Source organism: Oryzias latipes, chromosome 7 (genome assembly GCF_053564925.1).
Source record: "Oryzias latipes strain Hd-rR chromosome 7, Olatipes_Hd-rR_3.1".
NCBI lineage: Eukaryota > Metazoa > Chordata > Actinopteri > Beloniformes > Adrianichthyidae > Oryzias > Oryzias latipes.
This window is the reverse complement of record NC_136243.1, coordinates 30,324,045-30,340,191: the sequence shown is the minus strand read 5'-3', so window position 1 is coordinate 30,340,191 and position 16,147 is coordinate 30,324,045. Positions and strand designations below refer to the sequence as shown.

General features: G+C 38.8%; 1 protein-coding gene across 2 annotated transcripts in view; it reads right to left on the bottom strand.

Annotated features, from left to right (window-relative positions):
- Positions 1–76: 76 nt before the first annotated feature.
- Positions 77–16,147, bottom strand: part of mtcl2 (microtubule crosslinking factor 2) — a 79,136-nt gene continuing 63,065 nt past the window's right edge. For both annotated transcript variants that reach the window (XM_011476824.4, XM_020704474.3), the window contains exons 13-24: positions 15,833–16,063; positions 15,594–15,710; positions 15,187–15,354; positions 10,100–10,252; positions 9,784–9,900; positions 8,590–8,648; positions 8,344–8,470; positions 7,107–7,682; positions 6,736–7,003; positions 6,426–6,638; positions 5,162–5,577; positions 77–5,081 (exon numbers count right to left, since the gene is read on the bottom strand). In XM_011476824.4, coding sequence (XP_011475126.1) covers positions 4,947–5,081; positions 5,162–5,577; positions 6,426–6,638; positions 6,736–7,003; positions 7,107–7,682; positions 8,344–8,470; positions 8,590–8,648; positions 9,784–9,900; positions 10,100–10,252; positions 15,187–15,354; positions 15,594–15,710; positions 15,833–16,063 — 2,580 coding nt within the window. In that variant the 3' untranslated portion in view covers positions 77–4,946. The remainder of the gene's footprint in view (positions 5,082–5,161; positions 5,578–6,425; positions 6,639–6,735; positions 7,004–7,106; positions 7,683–8,343; positions 8,471–8,589; positions 8,649–9,783; positions 9,901–10,099; positions 10,253–15,186; positions 15,355–15,593; positions 15,711–15,832; positions 16,064–16,147) is intronic.

The window sequence follows — 16,147 nt, the reverse complement described above, 5'->3', positions numbered from 1 at the left end:
ACATACGTTACTATATGAACGCAAGAAAAATAAATCAATATAATAATAAAATCCACACAAGAGACGACAAAACCCATTAAAATCCATCAAACATTTATTTGTGAATTCTATAAGAAACCAGAGGCAGTAACATTTTTTACAAGCTACATCGGAAAAACAAATATTCCCACCTTTCAAAACTTCTTGTTTGAGTCAAATTTTCTTTTTAGCATTTGCTGACATTTTTTTCTCTCCGTTGTTTCTCTTCATAAAAAAGCATCTATCTACAGAGGTGTATAGGAGAAGAGAGCTACATACTTCTACAGCGATCCAGGTAGGATCGGCTGTTGACATTCAGCTTTTCTCAAAGCAATGAAAAAGGACAAGGTAAAAATCTGCCTTCTTTTTTTAAGCTTCAGCGCAGTGGGACACATTCCTTAACTATATACTAAATTAAATAAGCTTCATTGCATTCTCCTTAAGAACCAAGCATCATTAGAAAAAGATTAGGTTGCACGAAGCAAATTTACAGGCAGTCTCTAAGTTCAGCTACCATTATGAACACCTAGTAGTTCATTTACATAATCCCAGCATGTAGACGTCTTGTGAATGGGATGAAAACACATAAGAAAAATGATCCACTATGGCTCTCAGCCTGCACGGAATTATCTGCCAATAGCTGGTAAAGTGTTACCTGTAAGGTGTTAATGTAAGTGGCTAAAGTCGTTATAACCTGAAGGGCTGGAATGAACCTGACAGGCAGGCAGAAAATGGAGAGCTGACGCAGGAAAACAAAATAATGCCCCACATTTCTTTTCTTTTTTCTGACACAGTATAAAGTATTATGCAATAGTAGTAGCATTCAATCTTTTTTCATGTCTGCTGTAATACAATTTCTGTTCAAACAGAATAAAGTGTGTTTTTATGACAGTTAAAAATCATTAAGTATGTTTTTTTTTTCTGTGAAAATCATTAAATATCTTCCCTGAAATTCAGAAAAAAACTATGAATGGGACTGAAACTGAGCTGCAACATATCCCACTGTCTTCAGCACAGGCTTATGCTTTACCATCACATTTAACATCAAATGTATACCTGGTATGATTTTTTTCACCCATGTCGAGGCATTGTCACAAACAAAATAAAACACCTTGTCCTCTGAGCTGCCAGTGGAAAAAAAATATCAAAAATTATTTTAACATGTTTATATGAAATTTGGCATATTCATACGGTATAAAAGATGGAATCAAATCTTAAAAAAATAAATTCAAAAAGTTAAAAGGCCAAGACACCTTTGTAGAGCAAAGGCACTTGAAGTGACCTTCTGTTAGGCGAAAAGGATATTTTGATCGGGTTCAGTAAAAAATGTCATAAATAAATTCCACGGACTTTCTATAATGAGAGTTATTATAAATGAGATATCTCTGAGTCTTTTTTTGATCTCAGAGTGTATGAAATAGTACAAAGAGGTAGGACAGAACCTGATAAACCTTCTGGAGTTTCATACAGGAATAACTTAAAAAAAATCTACATCACAGGCTTTGTTACATTTTTTTTAAACAGAAACTGAATAAATGAAAATTTAAAAAAAAATGTTCAAGACAAAAAAAAAATGTATGATTCTGGTCTTTATTACATTTGTGTTATTTAGATTTTCCCTGTGATTACAATATATTTTACCTGATGGATGTTTAAATCAAAGTAATAGTTTCTTTCTACTTAATAACTGTTAGGTATAGAATAAATGTCCCAAATACTCATGAATGGCTCACCTTGTGGTAATTTTTATTTGTTAAAGATTTGGATCATTCAAACAGTTTTGGGTCGCACCAAAGACAGGTTTTAAGTTTGTCCCCCAGCCTTTGTGTTATTTTCTATGCACGAGTTTTTGGTTTTATTTACTTGATTACAAATATTTTTGATAAAAGTGACTGAAGTGCAGCAAGTGGAAAATGACGACCCGTCAGATAACTTTTTTGATTACCGATATTGTATTTTAGCATGTCAGTCTAAGCCCTAGTTCATCACTGCATTAATAGAGGTACATTTGGAGGAACAAAACAACGCTTAGACTATTGAGCAGCGATCGAACCTATTACATTAGGCTGCTCAAAACAATTTCTTAAATTTCAAAAAGCTGCACCAACAAGAGGAAAAAACAAAATGCCCATATTTTAGAGTTGTTGCATCTCAAACAATATTATTTTCCCCTAAAACCACATTAGATTTTCTTTTAGTAGTTAGCTTATGAAGTTAGCAAATTCAATCCCTTACCCCTAAAAGACTATATAGTGTGGGGCAATCCTGTGCTCTGGATTTTCACGCAATGCTCACTACTTTTCGTTTTTACGCCAAACTCATTGACAACCCATTTGCAGAAGTAAAAATCTAATAAAAATGAACATTTGACCAAAGCTATTCATTAATCTACTGTGTTCTGATGATAAAAACTTGGATGATTTAAAAAAATAAGTTTACTTTTTTTTTTTTTTCAAATGAAAGATCTTTCAAATGCAATGCATTGTGGTCTATTTTAGCCAATCTAGTGAGCCTTGATGTACACTGGTTTTTTGCAGAAACTTCTAGGGGCACTGGATTTTGGAATTGCAGATCCCGACATCCACCAAAAAAGATGGCGAATACTCTGCATAGCGCACTGGGTTGGTAGGGAATGCAGACACGACCAAAAATCTGTCCTGGCCTTTTAACAGCACATTTTTGGCTGCACCACCCATTTTCTCTTCATGTTTTTAAATATAGTGTGCATCAGAATAATATTATCTGTCATAATTAAAGTTTTCAGCTTTAAATACCAAAATGAGACACATAAAAAAAGAATAAAGAATAGCTCCGACATTTATGGGCAAAAAAACCCAAAAGCTAGTGTTGCGATTAACAGACATTTTGTACAGTGGATGGAAAAATGATTCTGCAGTAGTGAGATCTGTGCCGACTGTGTCAATGCTTCCTAAAACCTAGAAATAAATGGCAGCATAGAAACTGTGGGTTCTTCTTCGGATTACTATCTGAATACATGAACCCTGAATGTAATGCCCTGATATGGATCTGTGAAACACCGAAGGGCAAACGTCTCGTGAAACAGCAGGAAGCCTTCAGCAGTTGTTCTGCTGAGTAGCACCACAATGAAGTAATAAAAACAGCAACCGAGTGACGTTAGAGAAAACAATAAAACATAATAACAACGAAAATGTGGGCATAAGTATTTACTTTTCAAAAATCAAAACCTTTATCACAAAATTCTAAAATGGAGAACTTCCTATAAAACTGCTCACTTTTTGGTTGCCCGTGTTCACCAGAAAAAAATCAATATTTCTCGAAACAGAAAAGAAGAAAAAAAAGCAGGGTTTGAATTATGTTTAATTTAAATTTAGTTCATGCTGTGACAAAACAAACAGGTGATCTAGCAGGCACTTTGATTCATTTGTAGCAAAGGTGATGAGAACTCAGAAAAATGCAGATAATTGTATTTGTATGCTTGTGCTCAATGTTTGATGTTGCTTCAGTTCCCAGTTTTCTCTAACATGTGAATGGCTAAAAGCGGACTGTTTTGAATGCATAAACCATAAGTAAATAAAGAAAAAAATTATTTAGCTTTTTTATTTTATTTGCAACTTATTTAAATAAAATAAATAAGGCCAAAAATGTGCTTTTCTTGAAAAAAAGCTAACGGTCCACTCTGTTTGAGTCTGGTCTCAAAATGAATTTTCAGCTCTCAGCTTTCAATTTTAAGATTATTTATTCATAATGCTACATCTACATTTAAAACTCTTCCTGTTCTTGTAAAAAGGGAATGATGTGAGGAGTCTACAATATACTAACACGTTTTAAACAGTGTGAAACTGAGAGGATCAAGGCTGCACTTTTCCTAACTTCTTAGTGTTCTATTATTATTTCTGAGGTGAAAGAGGAAGTGTTAGATATTTTAAATAGCTATTAAAAAACGTTTTAAAGTGTAAGTTTCCAAAATCCGGATTGGCCATATTATTAGAAAAGGAATGTATATTTTTTCTGTGACTACGTGAATTGTTATCCAAGGGCAGAAAAAAACAGCAGGTTTTAAGGTTAGAGGTCACAGCTCTGTCTGACCTCTGACCTCAAATGAGTTGATCAAGTATATTTTCTATGGATGTAGGTCCCTTACATGTAGAAGGTTTTGGAGCCATTAGTCCCTAACCAACTTTCCAATATTACTCATAGTCCTTTAAAACCAAAAGCTTTTTGCTCTTCTTCTATGAGATTTTTTAGTTTTATGATCTCACTGGTCCTTCAGTTAAGGCCTGGTCAAGCTGAGCTCTTCCTTTTTGTGCATCCAATAATAATAAACATCCTCGTGGTCATAAAAACACTCATCTATAATGTGAAATCAGGATTTCCCTGTCAAACGCTTGTTAGAAACACTCAGTGGAATGTCTTACTCATAGCAGGAACATCTCTCAGCCGAACATCTGGAGTTGATCTCTGACAAAAAAAACATTTCTAGAAAAAAATCAACCCCATCAGCTTCTAACAAAAAGTGATGGAAATGAGTGAAAGCCTCCAGAGTAACCCTGGAGTAAATGCATATGCAGACAGCCCCTCTCTAACTGCCTGTTTTTGAATTGAACGGATGATTGAACAGTGGGATGGTTAACTGATTTGAGGAGGGGGGTGCAGTACCGCTTCAGTGTGAACTGGGGATTTTGTAGGTCCGGTTCTGACATCATTGTTAAAAGTGGATGCTGGTAGTTTGTTGGTAAATAGACGTGTCCTTGGCATCATGGGAACAATCCGGACAGCAGTGACAGGCTGTTGTGTGTCTGTGCTCATGTGGCAGTAGGCTTGTAGGGCAGTCTGCAGTGTGCTCTCAGTGTTTGGCAGTGCACTTGTGGTGTGTGTGAGCATGTATACATATGAAAGCCTGTGTGTGAAGGCGGTATTCTGAGTGCAGTGGAGCAGCAGGAGCGCCGTCACTCATGGCAACCATCCCCCTTGTCCTCTGCTGTGGATGGAAAGTCTTGAGGTCGATGCTTGCATTGGCGACCAGAAGCTCTCGATGGTCGGGCGAAGCAGGCAGACTGGGCAGCGCAGTCGCAGGGGGATTCCTGAAAAACAACAACACATCTATGCTAAATATTGAATGTTTTATATATTTTAAATGAGAAAACAAAGGATCAGATCTTACCTCAAGCCCTGCAGCAACAGCGTTGTTTATCAGTTCCTTCCCCCCACCCATGATACTGACCATCTCCTCACCAGCTGTCTGTCTCATAAACCTCTTGTTTACAATCCTAGTAATGCTGTCGTTGCCTCCTCCCAATGCTGCCCCAGCGCCGAGTCCTCCAGACGCCATCAATGGGCACTCCAACTTGGACTGTTCAAATCCCCCCAGAACTCCCAGACCCCCAGGGCTGCTAAGGGAATCCTTCTGAACCTTCTCTCCTGAGACGGGGAGTCCTCCTGAGCCACGGCTGCTGCAGACGTTCCTGAAGAATTCCTGGACCAGTCCGCCATACCGCTGAGGGCTGGGATCCGACCCAACAGCGGAGGGTTTTCCTGCAGCGGGAAGCTGTCGAGCTGGACTGGCAGTAGGACCGGTACCTGGGGGGAAACACTGATCATTAGTGCGTCTTGGAATTGAGAAAAACCTTTTCTGGTTTTATGGAAATGAAAAGAATTTGGGGGAAAATTCATAGTTTATACAGGCGACATTGGGTGTCTAGAAAGGCACCATAAAAAATCAAATTCATTATTATTATTATTGATATCTGCTGCTTAACTGAAATATATAAAAAGAAAACATTTTGTTTTAAGACACAACCTTCCATTTAAGAGATAAAAATAATGTTTTAAGGATTTTGAGCCTGGTTTTTACTGAGTGGTCCGGCATTTTGAGCATTTCCATTATTGTGTTACCCATTAAACTAAAGCATTAAACCGGACCAACATTTTTGGTTGTACAGAAAATTTAAGTCTTTTTTCCACTGAGCGGTATGATCCCATTTTAAATGGTCCAGGCAATTCTGGTGAGCGTTTCCACTCAAAGTTGGAGCGTCACGGCGCATGCGGGGTGAAGCTAACAACAACAATGGAGCTCATCCAGCAACTCATATGTTTCCACTTGACTTTTAGTACTTTGTATAAACAAAGCATTTAATGTTGTTTGAGAGAAGACAGCAGGCGGCAAAGAGGAATACAGCCATGAAACATAAATTATAATATTAGCAAAATATTACATACATAAAAAAATGAGTCAAGTCCCTTTACTAAAAAATTTAAAGAAACAGATTTAAAACTATTTTTGGCTTCCATTGAAAAAATGAAATTATACAATCACAAATTTTCCAAAACAATAAGACTACTCATAACTTTTAAATAAAAGCAGAATACCTATAACATGAAGGCTGTACCATTACAAACTCCTCCACAGGCCACATGGAGCGCCTTACCGATCTCACCCCTCCAGAGTGACTCCGTGCTTCCTGAATGCTCCACCACACTGAAGAGGCTGGAGAGTCCGTCGGTGAGCCCACTCAGGACGGGGCTGTCCCTGGTGGTGGTGGAGCGAGCCCAGGCGGAGCCCCCTCCACCTCCACCTATAGGCCTCTGCTGGAGGCTCCACAGACTTCGGTCCCTGTTGGAGTCCAATCTTGAGGTGGAGCCTAAAGTTTTTTTTAACACATAAAAAGTTATGAAACTGAAGGGGAAAAGTGCTACAAGTGAATGGATAATTAAAATAAATCTTTAAAAACTTTTTACCTGAAGACACTCTGCGCTGTAATTTTGGAGATCCATACTTGGGTGAGCAGCATGGTCTGTCAATACGGCTGTGAACTTTATCCAGAGATGTGGAGATCTGTCGCGTTCGGGCCGACACCAGTGAAGAGGTGGTTGTTGGTGATGCACGAGGAGACCAGGACTTGGAGTGAAGCCCTGCCATCCTGCTGCTGGTAAGGATGTCCGTTTGAAGCCCAACGCTGACGTTCTGAGCTGCGGTCTGGGTGGATCTGGAGCACACACTGATCGGCTGCATGGAGAAACACATTTAGTGAAGATTATTTAAATAATTTTGCAACATTTCTGAACCCAAGATTTTTGACAGAAGGAAGAATAAAAGAGAGGGACATTACCGGACTGCCAGGTTCCCTGCTGGATTTCCTCTCTAGAGATGAAGAGCGAATGGCCTGACGGACACAGTTGGTCATTTCCTTCATGTCGTCGCTTAAGTTGGCTGAAATGTCCCCAATTTCCAGGTCGTGGAAAGCAGAAGATGACATCATCCCGTCAACCATTCTGCTAGGTGACCCACTGTTGTTGATGACGCTCGGCAAGGAGCTGGAAATGCAGCTGCTCCTGCTCTCCAGCAGCTCTCTGTGCTGGCTGGACAACGAGCTCAGCCACTGCTCGTAAGAAGAGAAGAAGGATGCCGGTTGTTGGGGGCGACCTTCCAGCGTGTCTACTGAATCTACGCTGGCATCTTTCTTGATTTCCCCAAGTGAGGAGGCCCCATTTTGACCGTGCTGAGGCTCCTGGCGTGACTGTCGGTGCTCCAGGCGCCTCACAGCAGGAGGACTGTAGTAGATCCTGATCCCACTGCTGACTGGAGCAGTGTAGCTCCTCTGCACAAATTCCAGATCCATCTGAGAGCTGCTGCTGGAGCCACTCGGTCCATCCCAAGTTTTACTCGCTTCTCTGACATCCAGCATCTAAAATATAACAAAGAATACATATGTGACAATTCATTTGTATTAAAATGATAAGTAAATATCCATCCATTGATTCCCTAAACCTGGTTGGTCCTTTTTGGGGATTATGGGATTGTTGTAGCCCACCCAGTACAGCCCACTGCATAGAAATATATATTTATATATAAAAAATGCTTTAACTAAAGGAGTCAGATAGTGATCCTACTAATGTCCACATAGTTAACACTTTCACAACTTTTCTCAAAAAAAAAAAAAAAAACAAGCCTAATGTCTGTTTGGAGTACAAAATGTTTATATATTTGGATTCTGTTTTTGACATCAAATTGAGCATCAATGTTAGTGCTGTTCTGCACTGTGAGGCAGCGAGGAGGTCCTGGTTTCAGCAGGTTCTCAAAATGGATGGATGGCTGGACAGCTGTCTTGATTGACAGCTGCCAACATGTTCTCAGCTCTAGAAAAACCTGACTGGGAGTGTTCCATCAGCTCCTGGGCTCAATTTTCCATACTTTTACTATTTTTGTAAAAGCTACAGATTATTAATGCGAGTCAATGTGACTGGCAACCACATTGCTTGAAGATGTGAGATCAAATCAGCCTAATACTAATCATTGGATCACATGACTAATCATTCACAGTCCAAAACAGGAAGTCAATTACAAACCTCACGGTTCTGGTAGGTCCAGTGCTTCTCGGTGGTGCCACCAAGCTGTGGGCGACTTATACTGAGCGGGAGAGCAAACTTCTCCTGAGTGGGGGTTCCAGTATCTTCTTGATCTACAGTAGATGACCTTCAGAGAAATAAACATTATAGGTCACTTTAATAAAAGTCTAGGACAAAACAAAATTTTTATTTCATTTGTGACTATCATTTCTTCCTAAGTGATTGAAAAAAATCATCAGACGTCACCTCTTTGATTCGACTCCATTAGCAGTATTTAAGTCCATGGTGGATTCGTCACCTGGGGGCTTTGATAGACAAGGCAGAGAAGACATTAGTACAAAATCAATAGATTTTAATTCAGTCGTTTAATAATGACTAAATAACCTGTGCACAATCTTAATTTGACTTCTTTTATTACCTTAAAATCACCTTTTATATTCTACAAACCTTTTTCTGATTGGAAGAAAAGACAATTTTCATTGGTTCATTAAGGCAGCAGCCACACAACCCCCCCCCCCCCCCCACACACACACACACACACACCCACACTGGTAATGCTGAGGCGGTGTGTTTCACACTTCAGGGGTGACATCAATTTCCCCATCGAGTGAAAAGTAAAAACAAGAATGACAGAGACACACAGATCTTATGTGTGATAGCGCAGAGGCACCTTTTCATTCTAGGACTATTTTAAAAAATAGTTAACTTTAACTAGTAAGAATAGGTGATAATTAGTCATATGACAAAGTTTGGTGACTGCAGTTTTAATATTTTCAGACTTATTGAACATTTTTGATCAGATCTGATTCATATCTCCATTAGAATTCTTAAAAATTGACTTTCTTCCAAGTTGTTGCTGCAGCACAAATATGATGATGATGCGTCTTTATGACTAGCTCATATCAATGTAATCATCTTTTTGTTTTTGAGATATAAAATGTATATGTATATATATATATATTTGGATCCCTTTTTTTCTGTAGCTTGCACTTTGCAGACGGTCCATTAACAGGCGTCTCCCGCAGTGTCTTTTTAATTTACATTAAAAAAATATTTTTTTCAAACTAGTGCCCAATTCTGCTGTGTTTTATGGCAATAATATGTCCTTTCATATCATGCAGACTTCTAGTAGAGATTTATCTGGTATAATATGCTTGAAGTACAAAGTTATTATCATAATAATGAGAAGAAAATAAATATCTGATCCCTAATCATTATTTAACATCCAATTTTCATCTCTTATGAAGTTAATTGATCATGTCTGATTTTGCTTTTGCTTTGCTTAAAAAAGTTTCTGTGGTTAGAATTAGAATATAATGGAAAAAAAACAAAAACAATTCTTTCCTCTGAAACTCCCCTTCAATGTCCTCCTTTTGTCACACTCATCCTGTAACATCATAAGAGCATTTCTGACATTCCTCGCCCTCAGGCCCCTCCCACCTTCTCCTGCAGCGCGGTGGCCTCCCTCAGTCTCTGCTCCCACTGAGCTCGCTCCCGAGCGAACCTCTCCAGCAGCTCCAGTTTCTCCCTGCCCCAGTTTCTTTCTCCGATCTGAAGCTGTTTGTTCAGGAAAGCCAGACAAATGCAGATGATGCAAACAAGAGATGAGCTCATAACCATCAGAGTGGAGTGTACACACACACGCACGCACACACGCACGCACGCACACACGCACGCACGCACACACGCACGCACACACGCACGCACGTACACACGCACGCACGCACACACACACGCACGCACACACGCGCGCTACCTGTTTGGTTAGGTCCATCACAGCAGCGTAGGACTCTGCCAGGAGGTGTTGGTGTTCCGCGCGTTCCTTCTTTAGCGCCACCTTCAGGTCTGAGGTGTCTAGTGTTTCACTTGGAGAAAGAGTTACGGTGGCTTTGCCAGATTTGGCCTCAAGCTGGAAGACAAAAACAAAAACCTTCATAAAAATGGTTCCTTTTTTTGTACTGAAATGTGAAAACATTAGATTTGTCTCAACAATTTTAAAAGACATTAAACTTAATTTGCGTTGTATACACAGAAAATGTGCTTGGAGAGGAAAATCCATGTAAATAAACAAATTAACTAACTTTGTAATCAGACAAATTTGGTCCTCAAAACAAGAGGAGTCATTGATTTTAACTAAAAAAAAAGAGTCAGATCATTAGAAATTAAAATTAAAAAGCATCTCATTTAATCAAACATTGTCTTTTTTCAAAAATGAATAAATAGTTACCCCTGCAAAAATGATAACTACCTTAATATATAATATATCTAACACATTTCAAATGCAACCATGTGATAAAGCTAAAGCTTTTTTTACTATAATAAAACAAAAAAACCTGAGGCAATGCCCACATTATATGCTCGAAAACAAATATTATTAGGCAAATATATATATGTATATATATATATATATATATATATATATATATATATATATATATATATATATATATATATATATATATGCTTGCTTAAATGCACAGTTCAATCTGAAGCAGCTATTAGAAGAACTGAAGGTTGGTTTCCTGGTCTTTGTAAAACATTGATGCGTAAAGTGATCAGAATCATCGTTTTGCTTAAATGAGACAAAAAACATCTCATTAAACATTTGAACAGTGCAGATCAGGAAGAGTGATAATGGTTTGTGAATACTTCTAAGAGTTTTATGAAGATGTACTTAATGACAGTTTGAGCTAAGGCTGCAATGTAAAGAAACCGACTTGAGCAGATGGTAGAGGTAATTGATAAATGATTAACTGGTTGGTAAAAAAAATGTATTATGCACATCTGTCTTGTGAAGTCCCACCTTTGCCTCTTTGCACCGTCTCTGAACCTTCCTGTCAGTCCTCCTCTCCCCCCAAACCCTTTTCACCCTCTCTTTGCACATTTCCTCAAGCTTCCGTGCTGCTGCATTTTTCTCACCCTTTATTTAGAGCATTCTCACTCTGAATCTGGCTGCTGTCACTGATCCTGTAGGGGGGATCACTTCAACTTCTTATAAGCAGTTCTGCATTTTTTTCCCGCCCCTGTTTGAGCCTCAGGGTCTATAGCAGCCCATCTGCTTGACAAACACACCCAGACCCATCTATCTGCTCTCTGCCTTTCTGTTTGCCTCCGTGGCATTTGTGTTAGCAGCTAATGAAAATGTCAGGTAACTTATCACAGCGAAACACCCACAGACTTAGCCCAGCTCCAGTCTCCATAGACTAACAACGAGGTTCCCTGTAAAATGGTGACTATACTTCTTTGGATGACAGCTGCTTACTGGTGGATCAATGACGCTTGATTTTAAGCAGGTACACCTACTTTAATTTATGAACTTGAATGTGTAAAATCGCACAGAGGAACAGTGATTACATTTTACGAGAATAACCCAGAGGAAAAAAACATGAAAACTAAAAAAAAGGGCAATAAATAAAAGGGTTGATAATGATTTGTCTTTGAATAAGATGTTCTTATTAAGGTAAAGATGACTACATTTTAATAAAAAGACAATATATATTTTGGTTTTAAAGCTTAAAAAAGAAAATTGTACCTTTTTTAGAAAGTCAAAGTTGCCTGCATGATCAAATAATAAGTTACCACCTTAACTGGTTTGGAGTTCTAGAAATGCTGACATGCAGAGCTGCTAATATAATGAATATATTTTAAAGGTTATGCATACAAATTGATGATGAGCAGTAGCAGATCACAGGCTCGTCTCTGTGAAAATCCCTGCCATGCAATATTGATCTTTCTTTTTTGTCCTTTTACATTCTCTCCATCTTTACACACTGCTACAAACAAAAGATGAAGTGTAAGCTTTCGCTGAAAAACTTTATCCTGGATTATATAAGAAAGTAATATATAGCTGGTTAACATCTGCCTTCAGGTCAAAAATGCCTTAAAGAAGTGGTGTTGAAACCAAACGAGCTAATATGTTTTTAAGTTACATGTATAATTTTCAAAATCTAGCAGATTTTTTTGTGTTTTGTTGTGTTTTTTGGTGACTTTTACATGTCTTGTGAAAAAATAATATGCAGATTTTCCCACTAAGACTTCCAGATTTTTTTGTAACATATAAAACATTTCCTTTATTGATTTTGTAGATGTTTGTGACATATTATTTAATCTATACATTAAAAAAAATTAAGACGTTTTATGTTTTTGTGCATGCAATAAATTGCTGTTAAAACTGTTGTGGATTTAAGGACCTGTTATGGATTTTTAGCTGTTTTAAAAGTGTTCCCATTGGTAATTATGGTTATGCCGTTCTTAGCCAAAATTTTAAAAAAACCTGGGTTGTTTTCAAGGACATAGTTTCTGCAGAGCAGCAGTAGTTCATTAGAAATTCACCTCTGAGTTGTGGGCAGGACCACCTGCTCCTGATTCACAATGATTTGAACAAAGAAATACTCAGAAATGCATTTTAAGCGTATTTTTCTTCATATATGTCCTCCATCATCAGAAAAATGCAAAATGTTAAAAACAGCAAAAACACAATATTCATCCATGTAGATCTTTAAATGGTCTCGCACTATATGCTAACTTTGCCCTTTGAAGGATCTCTGTCAAACTGTAGAGGTGCTAGAAAGAACTTTTTGAATGCAAAAAGTTAAATGAAAAGATTTAATTCAGGTAATGGATCAAAGGTTTGTCAATGAAAAATCGTATGAATGTAGTGAGAACTTTACAATCAAGATGTCAGTGAACCATTTATTACTACTTCATTTGCATACAAAGAATATAGAATATACTCGCATATTAACCAATAAATCATACCTCTCTACATTAGGGAATTGGATAAACAGATGTGATACAGAAGGGATCAGAGAGTGCAGCTGTTCGCTCAGTCATTACAGATATGACAGCAATGACAATGTGTGTGACAGTCATGATGGATCGCTATTAACCAAAAGGACTTGAAGCATCAGTGCAGAACTTATAAGATCTTTATATCTTTATAAATTATCAAAACAAAACAAAAATTGTATTATCTGTCATGCTCTCAGCACTTTGGACGTTGCTGACAGTGTTTGTCTATACGCCTGAACAGTGGGGATAATTTCTCATCCAGCTGTCTGACAAGCAGAGCAGTGTTTGGAATTGAGTTGACTTGTTGAGAAGTGTCTGCCATGTGTGGTCTCACACAGAGACACACACTCACAGAAACACACACACACTCACAGACCTCTGTGGTAAATTGATTGCTTAGATCAAAACGTGCATTGCTTGGTATGGAGATTGTATCCAACTGTGGCATCTAGGTCAGGGTAAAACAGCCACGCACCCCTGAGCGCGCACACGCAAACTCAGAGTTGCACTATGCAGGCGTCGACATTTTAGCTAGTTTGATAAGAATAAAACTAAATATTTGAGTAGAATAAAAAAAGAATTGTTTGCAAAAAAATGACTCCGACTATAAAACAGTGACATTATTAGATAGCTTAATCAAAACCAGCAGAAGCCACAGATTTAGCAACACAAGAAAACTTTTGACAGCCTCGGGTTTGAACCACGTTAACACCCATGTTTCAGAGAACCAGGGTTCAATTCTGCTGATGTTTCCGAAATATGAAGCTACGGACACACCAGGCGTGTGATGCGTGTTCACGTTCAAAAGTGCGCTGATCAAGCTTTCTTGAACGTGACTATGAGCAATGTGTTCACACTGGACAAGCAGGAAAAGGCGTCTCCTTCTTGTTCTTTTCTACTGTTTATTGGCACACGTCCAGCACAGTTAGAAGAGGCTTGGTGGGAAATATCAGTGGTGCAAATCTTGCTCCAGGTTTTTTCTTTCACAGCTCTATTTCGATATATGAAACACGATATATTGGTCTCATATAATTTCGACCGGACACAAACCGTAATTATTACATTTTCCTCCATTATCAATTTTCAAACAGTTTGCACTTCTGTGAATTAAAAGGGACGGCATCCATACATCCCTATAAAATCTGCATCCCTGATTGGTCAGAGTTTGATCTGGTTCGACTTTCAACGCGCTTTCAAAGGCCGCACGTTATATACATGGAGCACGAAAACAGTGGTAAAAACTTGCGCAGCTATGACTGAACGTGAGTTTTGAGCGTGAAATCCCAAAACACACATTTACTTAGACATTGAAAGTATTTTCTAAAGTAGAAGAAGGACAGAATCACATGTTTTAAAATAAAATCTGGATTTCTTTTTTTTCCTTCCTTCAGAATTGGCTGCTTTATTGAGTAGTTCTTTATTCAAATTGTTGTAAATCAGAAGCAGACAAAAATATTGTTGGAAAAAGATTGTGTTTGTGCCGGGCAAGCCACAAGCCCCCTACTTTGCTCCATTCTGATGCATCCACTTGCAGACAAATAGATCCATGTTCGTCTTTGTTTTCCTCGTCTGAGCTGGCATCTAGCCCCAAACTGCAATGCTGGATAGCTCCAGTTTTGCTGGCAGTTTTTTGTGGCACTGCTAATATTAGGTTAGAGGTGTGAGCTAGCAGGAGAGTATGTAAACAGATGGGTAATGGGAAGTGTGGGCAGGCTTACTATGCACCAACAGTCTCGCCCACAACTCAGAGGTGAATTTCTAATGAACTTCTGCCACTCTGCAGAAATTATGTCCAAGAAAACCACTCTAGTTTTTATTTTTATTTTGACTAAGAACGAAAAAAAAAATCATAATTAAAAGCTGACTGGGAATGCTTTTACAATGGATCAAAAGATGATCTGAGTGGGCCTTGAACAACAATCTGCTGTAAATAATATTATTTTTGCTGTAAATAATCACTTCAGTAAATTTTTGAATTCCAAAGGGAGCAAAAATTTTAGCCCCTTCTTCCAGCTACTTGTGTTAAGTCCTACTGACATCCCTACTCCTTACCTGCGTTATGACACTCTTCAGTTCAGTCCTCTCCACTTCCCATGATGCTTTGGCCTTTGCAAATTGCTGAGTGAGTTCCTGGGAGCCCTGTCTCTCCTGACGCAGCTCTCCGCTCACATCCTGTAGGGCAACCCTAAGGTCCGCCAAAGTGCTGCTCACGGCATTCGACTGTGGGAACACAGATGATCCATTAGGATTGTGTGAGTGCATCCTCCCAGCTGGTTCTACTGTTACTTGTAGAGCTGGTGTACATAAAGACATTAAGGGGACGTGTCTGTCAAGGTGAAGACAAGTTTCTAAGTTAAGCATGCTCATCCAAGTCATGGCAGGCGAGTATCCAGAGATGGCTTTTAAGTGTACAGAAAGCATGACTGTGTGTGAGTGCTTGTTTATGCCACTTTCCTTACATTTAAAGTCGGACTGAAAGGCTGGTCGTCTGCAAAGCTTCTCTTGTCTGTGTTGTGGGTGGGGCTTGGCAGGTTGTCCTCCTGGAGCAGCAGATATAAGTCCTTCAGGCTGTTCATCTAAAGAAAGAGTCATACATTACCTGTCATTTTTTAGTTTTATCCAAATTGGTTTGCAATTTTTTTTTTGTCATTTAAAAGTTAAAATCTCTGTTTTTGTGAAAGATTTATGACTTGAGTACCTCCAGGACATCCTTCCACTCTGCGTCCTTTTGAAAGCCCAGCCTCCACTGTTTGAGGAAGCAGCGCAGTTTGAGGCTGAGCAGCAACAGGGCCTGTTTCAGGTGCTGGGACTCCTGGATCAGCAAAGTCCTCTCCTGGTTCCACAACTTCTGCTGGATTCGAGCCTGAAGGCCCAGACTCTGCAGCTGGAAGTCTCGTCGGAGGAGAGACTTCTGCTGCTCCTCGTGAAGCTAAGAGGAAGGAGAACGATATTTAGAGAGAAGTTAGAATATTAAAAAGACATTTTTTGTTGTTAAAGCATGCCTTCCCATCAG